The sequence below is a fragment of the Hemibagrus wyckioides genome, linkage group LG02 (genome assembly GCF_019097595.1).
Source record: "Hemibagrus wyckioides isolate EC202008001 linkage group LG02, SWU_Hwy_1.0, whole genome shotgun sequence".
In the NCBI taxonomy this organism is placed as follows: domain Eukaryota; kingdom Metazoa; phylum Chordata; class Actinopteri; order Siluriformes; family Bagridae; genus Hemibagrus; species Hemibagrus wyckioides.
The window spans coordinates 19,767,733-19,781,427 of NC_080711.1; the positions used below are offsets into that span (position 1 = coordinate 19,767,733).

Here is a 13,695-nt window from a genome sequence, read left to right on the forward strand (position 1 = left end):
AGGCTAGGCTGAGACGAGAATATGTCTGATGTCACAAACCTAGCTCACACTTAATTAACATTAGGCATCTCTACAGCACCTACTGGCATAAGATCCACAAAGACAGTAACCCAAGTTCAGTATCAAACCATATACTCCAGAGCTATGAAACTGCAATACTGCCCATTGCAACAATTGTTTTTTTTTTTTAATCCTAGTGTTTGTCCCACACAATGGTAGGGTCCACTGTTTGTAGCAGATTTGATCCGCATGATTTGGCACAGGTTTTACGCCGGATGCCCTTCCTGTCACAACCCTCCCGTTTTTATCCGGGCTTGGGACCGGCACTGAGAGTTAAATCTTCGAACCCAGGTTGTGGCAATGAAAAGGCAGAATCCTGCCGCCGGACCACCAGGATGCACCAATATGCCTCTAAAACTGAATTAAATCCAATTACTTAAGCAACAAAAAAGTAGGGATCTCATAGACTTCCATGGCTCTGTGAATTAAAGTCAGGGGGTTGTTACAACCCACTAAAAGTCAAAAGTATTCTATTTATTAGTGACTTTTTGTAGCTATTTAGTGATTTGAACACTCACTTGTTTGGGTTAAATGGGTTCAATCCAAAGAATCTAATGACAATGTGTTCAGGAATAAAATGCTCTCTCGCACCAATGAATAGCTAAATAATATATATATTGTTACACATTTAAACAATACGCTTAACATTTTTTTAAGTTCATAAAAATTGAAGTTGATAGGTCTGAAGGGTTTATGGACATTATGGACAGTCTTTCCAAGGATAACCAAAAAGAAAACAACCCAGATAAAATAATTGGAAATGAGAAAAGGAACGATTTGCTTTTATCAACGCATCAAACAGAATCAACAAGAGACACATATTAACGGCAAATGTAAATGCGAGCGGTTAAAATCCCATCAGCCTACAATCCAGATCCAATCCGCATTAAAAATGACGAGGTGTAAATGGTGTCTGTTACTGACTCTCAAATCGCATCCAGCGGTCACACTGGCAAACTCTAGATGGAGTTTAGATGAGTTTATATACACCTCGTGTGCAATTCCTTTTAGTGCAAACTACCAAGCTCAGCTAGATAACAAGTTACTAATTACAAATCTGATTAATAATTATAAATCGAAGCCCTGCGCTGTGCTTTCACTATAAAGGAGTAATTATAAGAAGGAATAAATCAGTTCAACATCTCACTACAGGGTGTTCTCCGAGTGATTTATTCATTTTAATCTGCAGTATTTTTTTTAAGAGCATGCCTAAATGCCTGCATGCCACTCGGGTCGTCTCCTAGGATTAAGCCTGCAGTAAATTAATAAAGCTGAAACGCGCTACAGCCGTAAAACTCCCGATTTGTGACGGAGTAAAACTTTTATGGAGCTGTAACTCATTTGAGGCTGGAGAACTTGCTCCTCTGAGCAAATATTCACACAACAATAGAAGACAGACGAATGAGATCCTGAGAGTTTATTTCACGTAACAAACAGATCAGAAGGAGGGAAGGGATGCGAACACTTTTCTGTTGTAATATTTTATTCTTTATACACACTATGAGGCGGTACAGTATAAACTGATCATTACCGTATCATCACCCAGCTTCGAGTTATTTGGTTTGGACTCGGATCTCAAACTGTTTGTGCACACACACACACACACACAAAGCAATGTCAGCAGAAGGATCCAGAGCCGTGCTGCCGCTGGTAGTCAGTGTATAACTGAAGAAGCGAGTCCGGCACCCGAGGCTTTATGACTGCCAGGGCGGATTCAAAATGGCTGACAGTGATGTGTTCGGCTTTAATGTCCTCCTGCAGGGCAAAAAGTGCGGCTTCGCGGCACACTGCAGTAACCTGAGAGAAAAGAGAGAGAAAGCGATATTTGGTGCAAGATCTTGTCAAAATGACACGCTGACATTTTAGCCGGATGTTTAATTGAGAAAACAATCAAAGACTGGATAGTGTGTAACGACATGCAAAAATCCCAACAATACTTTTGTACCTCAGTGTGTGTGAGAGAGCGAAAAAGAGAGACGTTACACTGAGGATTAAGAATGTACCTATCGAAATGAAATCCACAGCATCACAACAGTTTAAGGAAATGAAGCAACAGGGATCAGTATAATGGCACGATGCCCTGACCACAAATTAGCGCACGGTAAACACACACACCTCTCTGCAAAATCATGTCTAGTAATTACTAGTGACTATTTTTATCCCGCAACACCAAAAGCAGCCCTTCAGGTGAGCGGCGCCATGTGGGAACTTGCCCTCAGGACCCGCCACCTTTACACGAAGCATCCTGAAACGCCTGGATCCGACTTCACCGACTCAACGATTGCAGCAGGGAATACTCACTTCCTATCGATATGATCCTCCTGTAATATACACACATACCATGTGTGAAGCATGTGGACATGTGAAACCAGAACTCAAGAGTGACCCAGAACTCTGAGGTTACCTCTGAAGAGGTTAACTCTGAAGGAGGTTACCAGTTAAATCTTAAGTAGAAGTAAGAAAGAGTCAACCCATGATACCAACGTTGCCTTCGGTATGTGTTCAGAAGCTAGCCGTTTTTTTTTTTCAGGTGACGGATCGGTGGCATGGGTGGTCTGTTCTAGTTTTAGCCCAAGCTTGGTGGCACGACTTCCTGTGAGGGCATAGAGCCAGGGCATAGAGTACTTGGTTTACAGTACAGTTATACAGTTTACATACGCTTCGTATTGGGAATATTGCTCATATTTCTGGGTGGCTGGAACAGGTTAACTTAATTTGCATGATTTCTTATGGGAAAATCGTTTTGCAATACAATTTTTTACCTTAGGTCTCCAGAATTAATTAAATTCCTATTCCGAGGTTCCACTATGTATTGATTGATATTGATGAACAGTCCTAATTGCAACTGATGTACAGTGTGGAAATGACGTGTCGATGGAATGTTACGGCTATATGCTCAGCCACGAATCAGTGGGTCTATCATATTTACAGCATTTGACAGACGCCCTTATCAAGAGCAAACTTTATACAACTTGAGGGTTAAAGGGACTCGCTCAGGGGCCCGGCAGTGGCAGCTTGGTGGTCCTGGGAGTCCAATCAGTAGTCTAAGGCTTTGACCACTGAGCTACTACTTCACTACCACGTGAAAAACAGGACGTCGCAACACCACAACAAAAACGCTTGGTAGCGTCAGAAGGCAAAACACCGAAGACCACGCACCATAGCGGTTGGGGAAATACAGGACAATGATCAATGTCGAACAAAATATCCCAGGATTCTGAGCTCACCATAAACCAGATGGAAGTGTGTGACTCAGTTGAATGTAAACTGAGGTCATGAAATAATAAAGTAAAACTGTTAATTCGCTCCAAAACGTAAATAAATCTCAGCTTTCAGTTACTTGAAACATTTCAGACATTGCTGGATTTAATGCTGCAACAAATTTGGCTTAAGTACAGAATTATTTGGAACAGAGACACGCCTCAGTTTTCTGGAAACTCTAAGTTCTCATGCAACTGCCTGAATAGCGCTTTAAGTTCGTCGTTATGTCTGAGGTCTGAATGGCCATGTGTGCGTTTCTGTAATTAACTCCTCGCTACTCATGCTTCGCTCGGCACGTAAAGCGTTCAGTGTTCGTTTTTAGAACGTAAATTGCACATCCGTAAAAACTCACCTCGTACCTAACTCCTGTAGGGTGTTTTTGGTCCACCGTGAACGTGTAACATATAAAGCATATAAAGTCTTCTATACGGTGTTGAGTGTATGTGCAGGTTCGATCTCTTCCTAACTTGTTTTCTCTTGTTTTACTCACTCGCTTTTTTTTCTTTTTTCTTTCTGTCACAGAAGAGACTGATCGCTTCCTCTGAACCAGCGAGACCCACCAGATTATGCAAGAGAGAGAGAGAAAGAAAGAGAGAGAGAGGAATGGGCTAGCAAGGCTGCCTGGAGTTCATCAGTGTGTTTTCTCTTTGTCCCTCGCTCCACTCGTTTTCGGATATGACTCATGCCTGAAGCGTGGTGTGTGTGTACGAGTGTGTATGTGGAGTTCCCTGAGGTCAAAGCCAACACGGCAGGCCTGATTGCATAATCACAGGAGAATTATAAAATGAGAGAGAGAGAGAGAGAGAGAGTGTGTGTGAGAAAGAGTGTGTGTGTGTGTGTTGTCATGATTCTAGGAAATGAAATGGAATGCGGGCCTTTGCTTTCAAGGACGTTAGCGAAAATGTAACGGGCCATGCAAACCAACAAGCGCGTCTCTGTCATGCTACCACTACTCTCGAATTCTTCCCTCCGATTGGTTAGAAGGGGTCGGTTGATGCATTTTCAACAACTCTGGACACACACAGCGTAAACTGCCCACTGTGTTCGTTCTAATACGTTATAACGTTTATATTAGGATGCTTGACATCCTAATATAAAAATGAAGCCTTTCTCACCCAAAAGACCACATGACCACCAGCTGGCAGCCATCTTGAATTTTGTCATTATGCCGCCTCAAGTAGTTGAAGGTCAGCTAAAGAAAGTACCGGAAGATTAGAGAGGCTGAGAGAAAATAGACAGAGACAGACAAGATAGAAAGAAAAAGAGAAAGAGATTATAAGATACATAGAGGTATAGAGATAGAGATTAGATAGGGAGAGAAAGAAGGAAAAAAAAATGAGAGTGAGGTAGAGAGGTAGAGAGAGAGAGTGGTTTTGCTGAACAGGTTATTAATAAACCATGAAGATTTCGCTGGGAACCTTGGGCACTTCATATAATCCTCACGTCTTCTCTCCCTCCATCCATCCCTCCGCCCACACCATCTCCTCCATCTTTCATTCTCATTTTATCCATCACTCTGTTATTCGCTTGCACTCCCTCGCACCATCGCTATCGCTCCCTCACCCTAATTTACTGTCACTCTCTCTATCTATCAGATAACTCTGTTATGCTTTCTGTTTTCATTCCTCCATCACTCCCTCACTCCTTCAATCTATCTCCTTTTCTTCCTGTCACTCCCTTTTTCCCCTCCCCTTGTTGTCTCTCACTCCCCTCCTTTTTAATACTCCTCCACTCCTCCCTCAAGCTCCAGTTCTACCTTTCGTTGTCAGTCGCTCTGTCCATCACAGCTTCACTGACCGTCACCACCTGATTCTTTTCCATCTTTCTCGTCTTTTCTCCATCTCTCATTCATTCCAAAAATGATTGACAGCTGTTTTTAGCTGACACTGTGGAAGCCCCGCCCCCTTCCACTCACCTCACTTTTTCGCCTTGACTAGAACTGTGTCCCAAATGAAGTATTGCACACTTACACTATGCACTACATACTCACCTGTCTAGTGTAGGAATTTTACACGCTAGTATTGTCTCAAATGGAATAGTATTGTCTCACTATAAAATAAATATAAAATATAGTGGAAATAAGGCAAAAACAGGCAATAAACCATATTCTTAATCATTTTATTTTTATTATGAAATGAAACACAAAAATGCTAACTCTGCACCCGACCAATCACAGCGCAGAATTAAACACTGCTCCAAAACCACAGGTGTTCTACAGATCTGGGGTTATTTTTGTGCGCAAAAACAGAAGTATTCCCTGATTTTATACCTAAAAACTGAAATATACACTGATTTAGACCCAAATTCCAAAGTGTAAACTGACTTTATATCTAAAAATTGAAGTATTCAATGATTTTCTACCTGGAAATCAAACTGATTTCATACCTAAAAACTGAAGCATACACTGATTTTATATCTAAAAACTGAAGTATACACTGATTTAAACACAAAAACCAAAAATGTAAACTGACTTTATACCTAGAAACTGAAGCATACACTGATTTTAGACCTAAAAACTGAAGTATACACTGATTTAAACACAAAAACCAAAAATGTAAACTGACTTTATACCTAGAAACTGAAGCATACACTGATTTTAGACCTAAAAACTGAAGAATACACTAATTCTATACCTCAAAACCAAAGTATTCACTGATTTTATACCTGGAAACCAAAGTATAAACAAATTTTAGACCTAAAAACAGAAGCATACACTGATTTTAGACCTAAAAACTGAAGTAATTACTGATTTTATTTTTATTATGAAATGAAACGCATCCCATTACTGCTCCAGTTTGACTGCTAGTTCTGTTTCCAACAGGTTTAGCAAATCCATGTGTACTGTGAACATACCACAATTATTCTCTGCAGTTTCAAATTCTCCATATGTGGTCATTCAGTGTGTGTGTGTGTGGACAGGAAGCATGTGTGTGTGTTCTAGAAATTGTCCGGAGACTAACCCAGGCTGAGTGAACATTGCTCTGGTTTGTTTACAGCTGATCAGAACGATTGTAAACAACCTATTAACCAAAAATGCTAACGCTGCACCCGACCAATCATAGCGCAGAATTAAACACTGCTCCAAAACCACAGGTGTTCTACAGATGTGGGTTTTTTTCCCTCCAAAACAGAAGGTCCAGAAAGTTTTAGACTTCAACAGCTGAAGCTTGTAGTGTGCAATAATGCTTGTAGCAAGCACTTGTATTTGTACTTTATACTTAAACTGTATAGAATAAGCTCATTTTAATACCTAAACTAAATAACATGCACTCATGTTATATCTACACTCTATAGTGAACTCTTGTTTTATACCCAAGACCTAAAGTGTGCATTCATTTTACAGCTAAAACCTGTAAGAAGCACTTACAGTCCGGTCTATAAGCACTTGGATGGAAAACTGAAGTATACACTGATTCTACACCTAAAAACTGAAGTATACACTGATTCTGCACCTAAAAACTGAAGTATACACTGATTCTGCACCTAAAAACTGAAGTATACACTGATTCTGCACCTAAAAACTGAAGCATACACTGATTCTGCACCTAAAAACTGAAGTATACACTGATTCTACACCTAAAAACTGAAGTATACACTGATTCTACACCTAAAAACTGAAGTATACACTGATTCTACACCTAAAAACTGAAGTATACACTGATTCTACACCTAAAAACTGAAGTATACACTGATTCTACACCTAAAAACTGAAGTATACACTGATTCTACACCTAAAAACTAAAGCATACACTGAATGTACACCTAAAAACTGAAGTATACACTGATTCTACACCTAAAAACTGAAGTATACACTGATTCTGCACCTAAAAACTAAAGCATACACTGACGCTACACCTAAAAACTAAAGTATGCACTGATTCTACACCTAAAAACTGAAGTATACACTGATTCTGCACCTAAAAACTAAAGCATACACTGAATGTACACTTAAAAACTAAAGCATACACTGATTCTACACCTAAAAACTGAAGTATACACTGATTCTACACCTAAAAACTGAAGTATACACTGATTCTACACCTAAAAACTGAAGTATACACTGATTCTACACCTAAAAACTAAAGCATACACTGAATGTACACCTAAAAACTGAAGTATACACTGATTCTACACCTAAAAACTGAAGTATACACTGATTCTGCACCTAAAAACTAAAGCATACACTGAATGTACACCTAAAAACTGAAGTATACACTGATTCTACACCTAAAAACTGAAGTATACACTGATTCTACACCTAAAAACTGAAGTATACACTGATTCTGCACCTAAAAACTAAAGCATACACTGACGCTACACCTAAAAACTAAAGTATGCACTGATTCTACACCTCAAAACTGAAGTATACACTGATTCTGCACCTAAAAACTAAAGCATACACTGAATGTACACTTAAAAACTAAAGCATACACTGATTCTACACCTAAAAACTGAAGTATACACTGATTCTATAGCTAAAAACTAAAGCCTACACTGATTCTGCACACCTAAAAACTGAAGTATACACTGATTCTGCACCTAAAAACTAAAGCATACACTGACGCTACACCTAAAAACTGAAGTATACACTGATTCTATACCTAAAAACTGAAGTATACATTAATATTATACCTAAAACCTGTAGCATGTGCTTATTTTATACCCAATACAAGTACCATATGCTGAAACGTAATTTTTCTGGCACGCATTCGTTTCTGACTAGTTTACAAATACACTGTAGCACGCAGTTTAGATGAAGTTTTTGCCTAAAGCCTGTTGTCAGCATTCGCTGAATGCTTAAAGCCTGTAGCATGCAGTGATTTTCTGCTTAATGCCTGTTGAATGCAATTACCTTAATCCTCCAGTATGCAGTTTTATACCTAAAGCCTGCAGCTATTTTACACATAAACGTATGCACATATTTAACATGCACATATTCTCCAGCTCAGCTCTGAAGTAGGCACGTATGTCACACCCACAGCTAGGAGACTTGTATTATATAACCAAATATTACACTATCACTGGTGCTATACACATTTCGGGGCATTTTCTTTCACTTAAGTCTTCTGAAGCTGTGTGTGTGTGTGTGTGTGTGTTTATGCGGTGTGTAAACAGCGTGGCTGTTTAATTGCTTGTACGAGGCGGCCATCAATCAGTGGATTAAGTCATATGTCAGAAGGAATACAAAGGCAATCAAAGCTAAAGGAACTCTGTACGTGTGTGTGTGTGTGTGTGTGTGTGAGAGAGAGAGAGAGAGAGAGAGAGAAAGATCTGAATAACAGTACCTTGAGTTCATGTCGTTTCCATGCAACCAGCGTGTACACAAACACTCGTGCAAATAAACACATCTCCTGCATTTCAGTGCTTCACGTGTTTATACGGATTTAACGGAACGCGCGCACACACACACACACACACACACACACAAAAACAGTATAGCATAGTACACAACTTTAATGCCTGACAGGCAGGCAGAGAAGAAGTTCTTCACAGATCCTACCCTACACATACACACACTTTGTCGTGCATTCTTTGTGGGTGTGTGTGTGTGTGTGTGTGTGTGTGTATTATTGGGTGCAGTTGAAAAAACATCAACTGAAACATGGCCTGGGAAAATGCATTTTGTTTGTGAACATGAAGGCATTCCATACACACACACACACACACACACACACATCTCTACCCTCTCCGAGGGCCCCCTGCACGCCTGCTGAATTATGGCTGCTTCCATTTCCATCTGTCTCACTCCCCCAACACACACACACACAGTCAAGCTTTTAATTTATGTAACTAAACACTTCGCATTGCATAAGTACAACAGAATAATATATAACGTAAATGTAGCACAGATATTGGCATTAGCAGATTCTCCACACAGCACCATGAGGTGACTCGGCCACCATCTTGTTCTTCTTTCTTCTGTTCTTTCTCCACATTTGTAAACGAACAGCTGGCTACAGACAGGAAAGAAACTTTTAAACGTTTTCTTGCCAAACCTCCGAGACGCACCGAGACGTTTCCTGCGTCAGGATCTGTGTAAAAGTGACGAGTCACTGACCTCAGCATGACAGTGTGTATGTAATGTTCAGCGTTACTTCAGGATTAGCAAAGTTAGCTAGTCATTAGGCATTGACTAACTAAAGGGCTACATTAGCTTGTAAATATCTAGTATTACTCATAGCTACTAGAAAAATCATTAGCTACATTAGCTAACCACGTTTCTCTGCAAACATTAGCTACATGTTCATTCTTTCTTGCTTTCTTTCATTTGTTAGTTCTTTCTTTCTTTACATTTCTACCATTCTTTTTTCCTTTTCATCCCTTACCCCTCTTTCTTTTGTTTGTTTGTTTGTTTGTTTCTTTCTTTCTTTCTTTCTTTCTTTCTTTCTTTCTTTCTTTCTTTCTTTCTTTCTTTCTTTCTTTCACTTTCATTCATTTATTCTCTCTCTCTCTCTCTCTCTCTCTTTCTCTTTCCTTCCTTCCTTCCTTCCTTCCTTCCTTCCTTTCTTTCTTTTTCTTACTTTCCTCCTTTCCCTATTTCTCTCTTTCTTCCTCACTTTCTTTCTCATTTCCTTTCTTTCTATCCTTCTCTCTTTCAATCTCTCTCTCTCTTTCCCCCTTCCTCCCTCCCTTCCGTATGTATTCTGGTTCTAACACTCCTGGTTCTGTGTCTCAGTGATAGTGAATAAGGTGAAACACACTGAACTGCTGAGTGCTGGAGTTTCCTGCATGAGGCTCATCAGCTGCTCTGCACTGCACTGCACTCAATTACTGCAGATCTGACCACAGTGATTAAAACACACACACACACACACACACACACACAGAAACTGACCGCATCCTAGTTTCCACTGAGTACAGAAACACTCTGCTCTCCTCATCTCTCTCCCTGAGGAACGATTCAGCCGAAGATGAGCTCAAACTTTTAACATTCTATTTTTACATTCTATAAGGACGAATCCCCACGGTCACTCAAATCACCCACGGTCGCTCAAATCACCCACGGTCGCTCAAATCACCCACGGTCGCTCAAATCCCCCACGGTCGCTCAAATCACTCACGGTCGCTCAAATCCCCACGGTCGCTCAAATCCCCACGGTCGCTCAAATCCCCCACGGTCGCTCAAATCACCCACGGCCGCTCAAATCACCCACGGTCGCTCAAATCACCCACGGTCGCTCAAATCACCCACGGTCGCTCAAATCACCCACGGTCGCTCAAATCCCCACGGTCGCTCAAATCCCCCACGGTCGCTCAAATCCCCCACGGTCGCTCAAATCCCCCACGGTCGCTCAAATCCCCCACGGTCGCTCAAATCCCCCACGGTCGCTCAAATCACCCACGGTCGCTCAAATCACCCACGGTCGCTCAAATCACCCACGGTCGCTCAAATCACCCACGGTCGCTCAAATCCCCCACGGTCGCTCAAATCCCCCACGGTCGCTCAAATCCCCCACGGTCACTCAAATCACCCACGGTCGCTCAGATCCCCACGGTCGCTCAAATCCCCACGGTCGCTCAAATCCCCCACGGTCGCTCAAATCCCCCACGGTCGCTCAAATCCCCCACGGTCGCTCAAATCCCCCACGGTCGCTCAAATCCCCCACGGTCGCTCAAATCACTCACGGTCGCTCAAATCCCCACGGTCGCTCAAATCCCCACGGTCGCTCAAATCCCCCACGGTCGCTCAAATCACCCACGGCCGCTCAAATCACCCACGGCCGCTCAAATCACCCACGGTCGCTCAAATCACCCACGGTCGCTCAAATCACCCACGGTCGCTCAAATCCCCACGGTCGCTCAAATCCCCCACGGTCGCTCAAATCCCCCACGGTCGCTCAAATCCCCCACGGTCGCTCAAATCACCCACGGTCGCTCAAATCCCCCACGGTCACTCAAATCCCCACGGTCGCTCAAATCACCCACGGTCGCTCAAATCACCCACGGTCGCTCAAATCACCCACGGTCGCTCAAATCACCCACGGTCGCTCAAATCCCCACGGTCGCTCAAATCACCCACGGTCGCTCAAATCACCCACGGTCACTCAAATCCCCACGGTCACTCAAATCACCCACGGTCACTCAAATCCCCACGGTCGCTCAAATCCCCACGGTCGCTCAAATCACCCACGGTCACTCAAATCACCCACGGTCACTCAAATCCCCACGGTCACTCAAATCACCCACGGTCACTCAAATCCCCATGGTCACTCAAATCCCCACAGAATATTCTGTTTCATTTTATTATTTTTGTTTGTTTTAGATGAATATTTAATCCAGTGAGCACTTTAGAGCTGAATTATTACACTGACTCCTACATAAACACTGTGCTATTTCTTATACTTTAAACACACACACACACACACACACACACAAACACACACACACACACAGTTTCAGCTTTAACACCAAAAAGAGTTCAGTCTTTTCTTCTGCTTTTCTCCATTTTTTGCTTCTCTGTCTTATTCTCATTCTGTCTCTTGCTTTCCTTCTTTTCCTTCTTGCTTTTTTTGCTTTGCTTTCTTTCCTTTCCTTTCCCATCCTTCCTTCCTTCCTTTCTTCCTTTCTTTCTTTCTTTCTTTCTTTCTTTCTTTCTTTCTTTCTTTCTTTCTTTCTTTCTTTCTTTCTTTCTTTCTTTCTTTCTTTCTTTCTTTCTTCCCTCCCTTCCTTCTTTATTTCCATCCTTCCTTCCTTCTTTCTTTCTTTCTTTCTTTCTTTCTTTCTTTCTTCCCTTCCTTCCTTCTTTATTTCCTTCCTTCCTTCCTTCCTTCTTTCTTTCTTTCTTTCTTTCTTTCTTTCTTTCCCACTCATATATTACTTTTCTATCAATTTTATTACAACAAAAGTCTTTTATTTTTACATTTAAACAGAGTTGTTTTCTTCCATGTTCCAATACTTTTTTTCCACTTCTTTTCCAATCTTTCTTTCTCTTTTTTGTTTCTTTTATCGCTTGGTTCCTTTTAATATATTTAAAACGTCACCAATCCTTTCAATTTTTCTTACAGTATCACTTCTATCTATTTCCTTTCTTTTATTTAGATTTGATTTCTTGTATATTTATTTCCTAATTGCTCCTATCCTTTCAATTTTTCCTTTCCAACATTTGTTCTCCTTCCTCTTCAATGTTTTTCTTTCTTTCTTTCTTTCTTTCTTTCTTTCTTTCTTTCTTTCCTGCTATGTGTATTATTATAAAACTAATTAACATGTGCCTATGAGCTTCCTCTGTTAAATTGTGTAAATAAAGGCAGGCAGGACTCTGGACGCCTCTTTAATGGGTCCTCAAGTGCCAAAGGGGCATTCCATCAACTTCCCCTCTGTAACTAACACACACACACACACACAGGTTTCAAATTTCAGCAGGAAAAATTCAATTTGTGCATTATGTGTGTGTGTGTGTGTGAGATTTTGGTGGAGTTGTTTCATAAACCCGGTCACTCAAACCTCTCTAAACTCTCAGCTTCGTTTGCTATTCATCATTCTGACACACACACACACACACACACTTAAATTTAAGCTTCAGGCAGCTAATAAACTTAACAAATTGAACCATACTATAAATCTAAAGCTAAAGTTTTAACTTCTATAACTTTCTATAACCTTACTATCACACACACACTTTTATTCTTTTTGAAAAATGAAACTTATTCAACTCATAAAAAATTCATTTTTAATAATTAAAATTAATATTAAATCATTAATATTAAATCAGGGAAAAAATAATATTAAATTAGTATTACATTAATTAAATAAATAATTAAATTAAATTAATAATTAAATTAATATTAAATTAGAAAAATAGTACTTAAAGCAAAATACAACTTCAGACTTTTTGACTTTATAATACTGTGTTAATACTAAAAATGCTAATTAAGACTAATTAATAAATTGTAATTAATTAATTAACACTAAGTGTCATAATAACACTCAATCATTTTCATCCTTACGTGACACTCTGGCATGAACAAATAAGATTCCTGACCAGAAATGACATTATTTAACATAATTAATATTTGAATATTAATAGAATATAACATATAAACAATATACTACAATATAATGTAAATTATAAAATAATATTATAATAATCTATACTATAATATTAAATAATAGAATAGAATAGAAATAATATTAGAATTAATATAATATAATATAATATAATATAATATAATATAATATAATATAATATAATATAAACCATTCATGAACTTCAGCTTCACCTTAAACACTGATAAGTAACATTAATGTGTTGCTACTGTTAATAACAAACACTTATAATTTTTCCACAAATACATTTTCCAACTATGAAAAATACGTGCACCTTATTGAACGTTTGTAGTCTGTTAACTGGAAAAAAAATCAGAAATCAAGTTGGAA

At 39.8% G+C, this 13,695-nt stretch overlaps 1 protein-coding gene across 3 annotated transcripts in view; it reads right to left on the reverse strand.

Annotated features, from left to right (window-relative positions):
• Positions 1–1,487: 1,487 nt before the first annotated feature.
• afg2a (AFG2 AAA ATPase homolog A) overlaps positions 1,488–13,695 on the reverse strand; it is a 79,980-nt gene continuing 67,772 nt past the window's right edge. For 2 of the 3 annotated variants that reach the window (XM_058407197.1, XM_058407208.1), the window contains one exon: positions 1,489–1,857. In XM_058407197.1, the coding sequence (XP_058263180.1) occupies positions 1,678–1,857 (180 nt within the window). In that variant the 3' untranslated portion in view covers positions 1,489–1,677. Of the gene's footprint in view, positions 1,858–13,695 lie in introns of all 3 variants that reach the window. The other variant, XM_058407202.1, reaches the window with a different exon arrangement.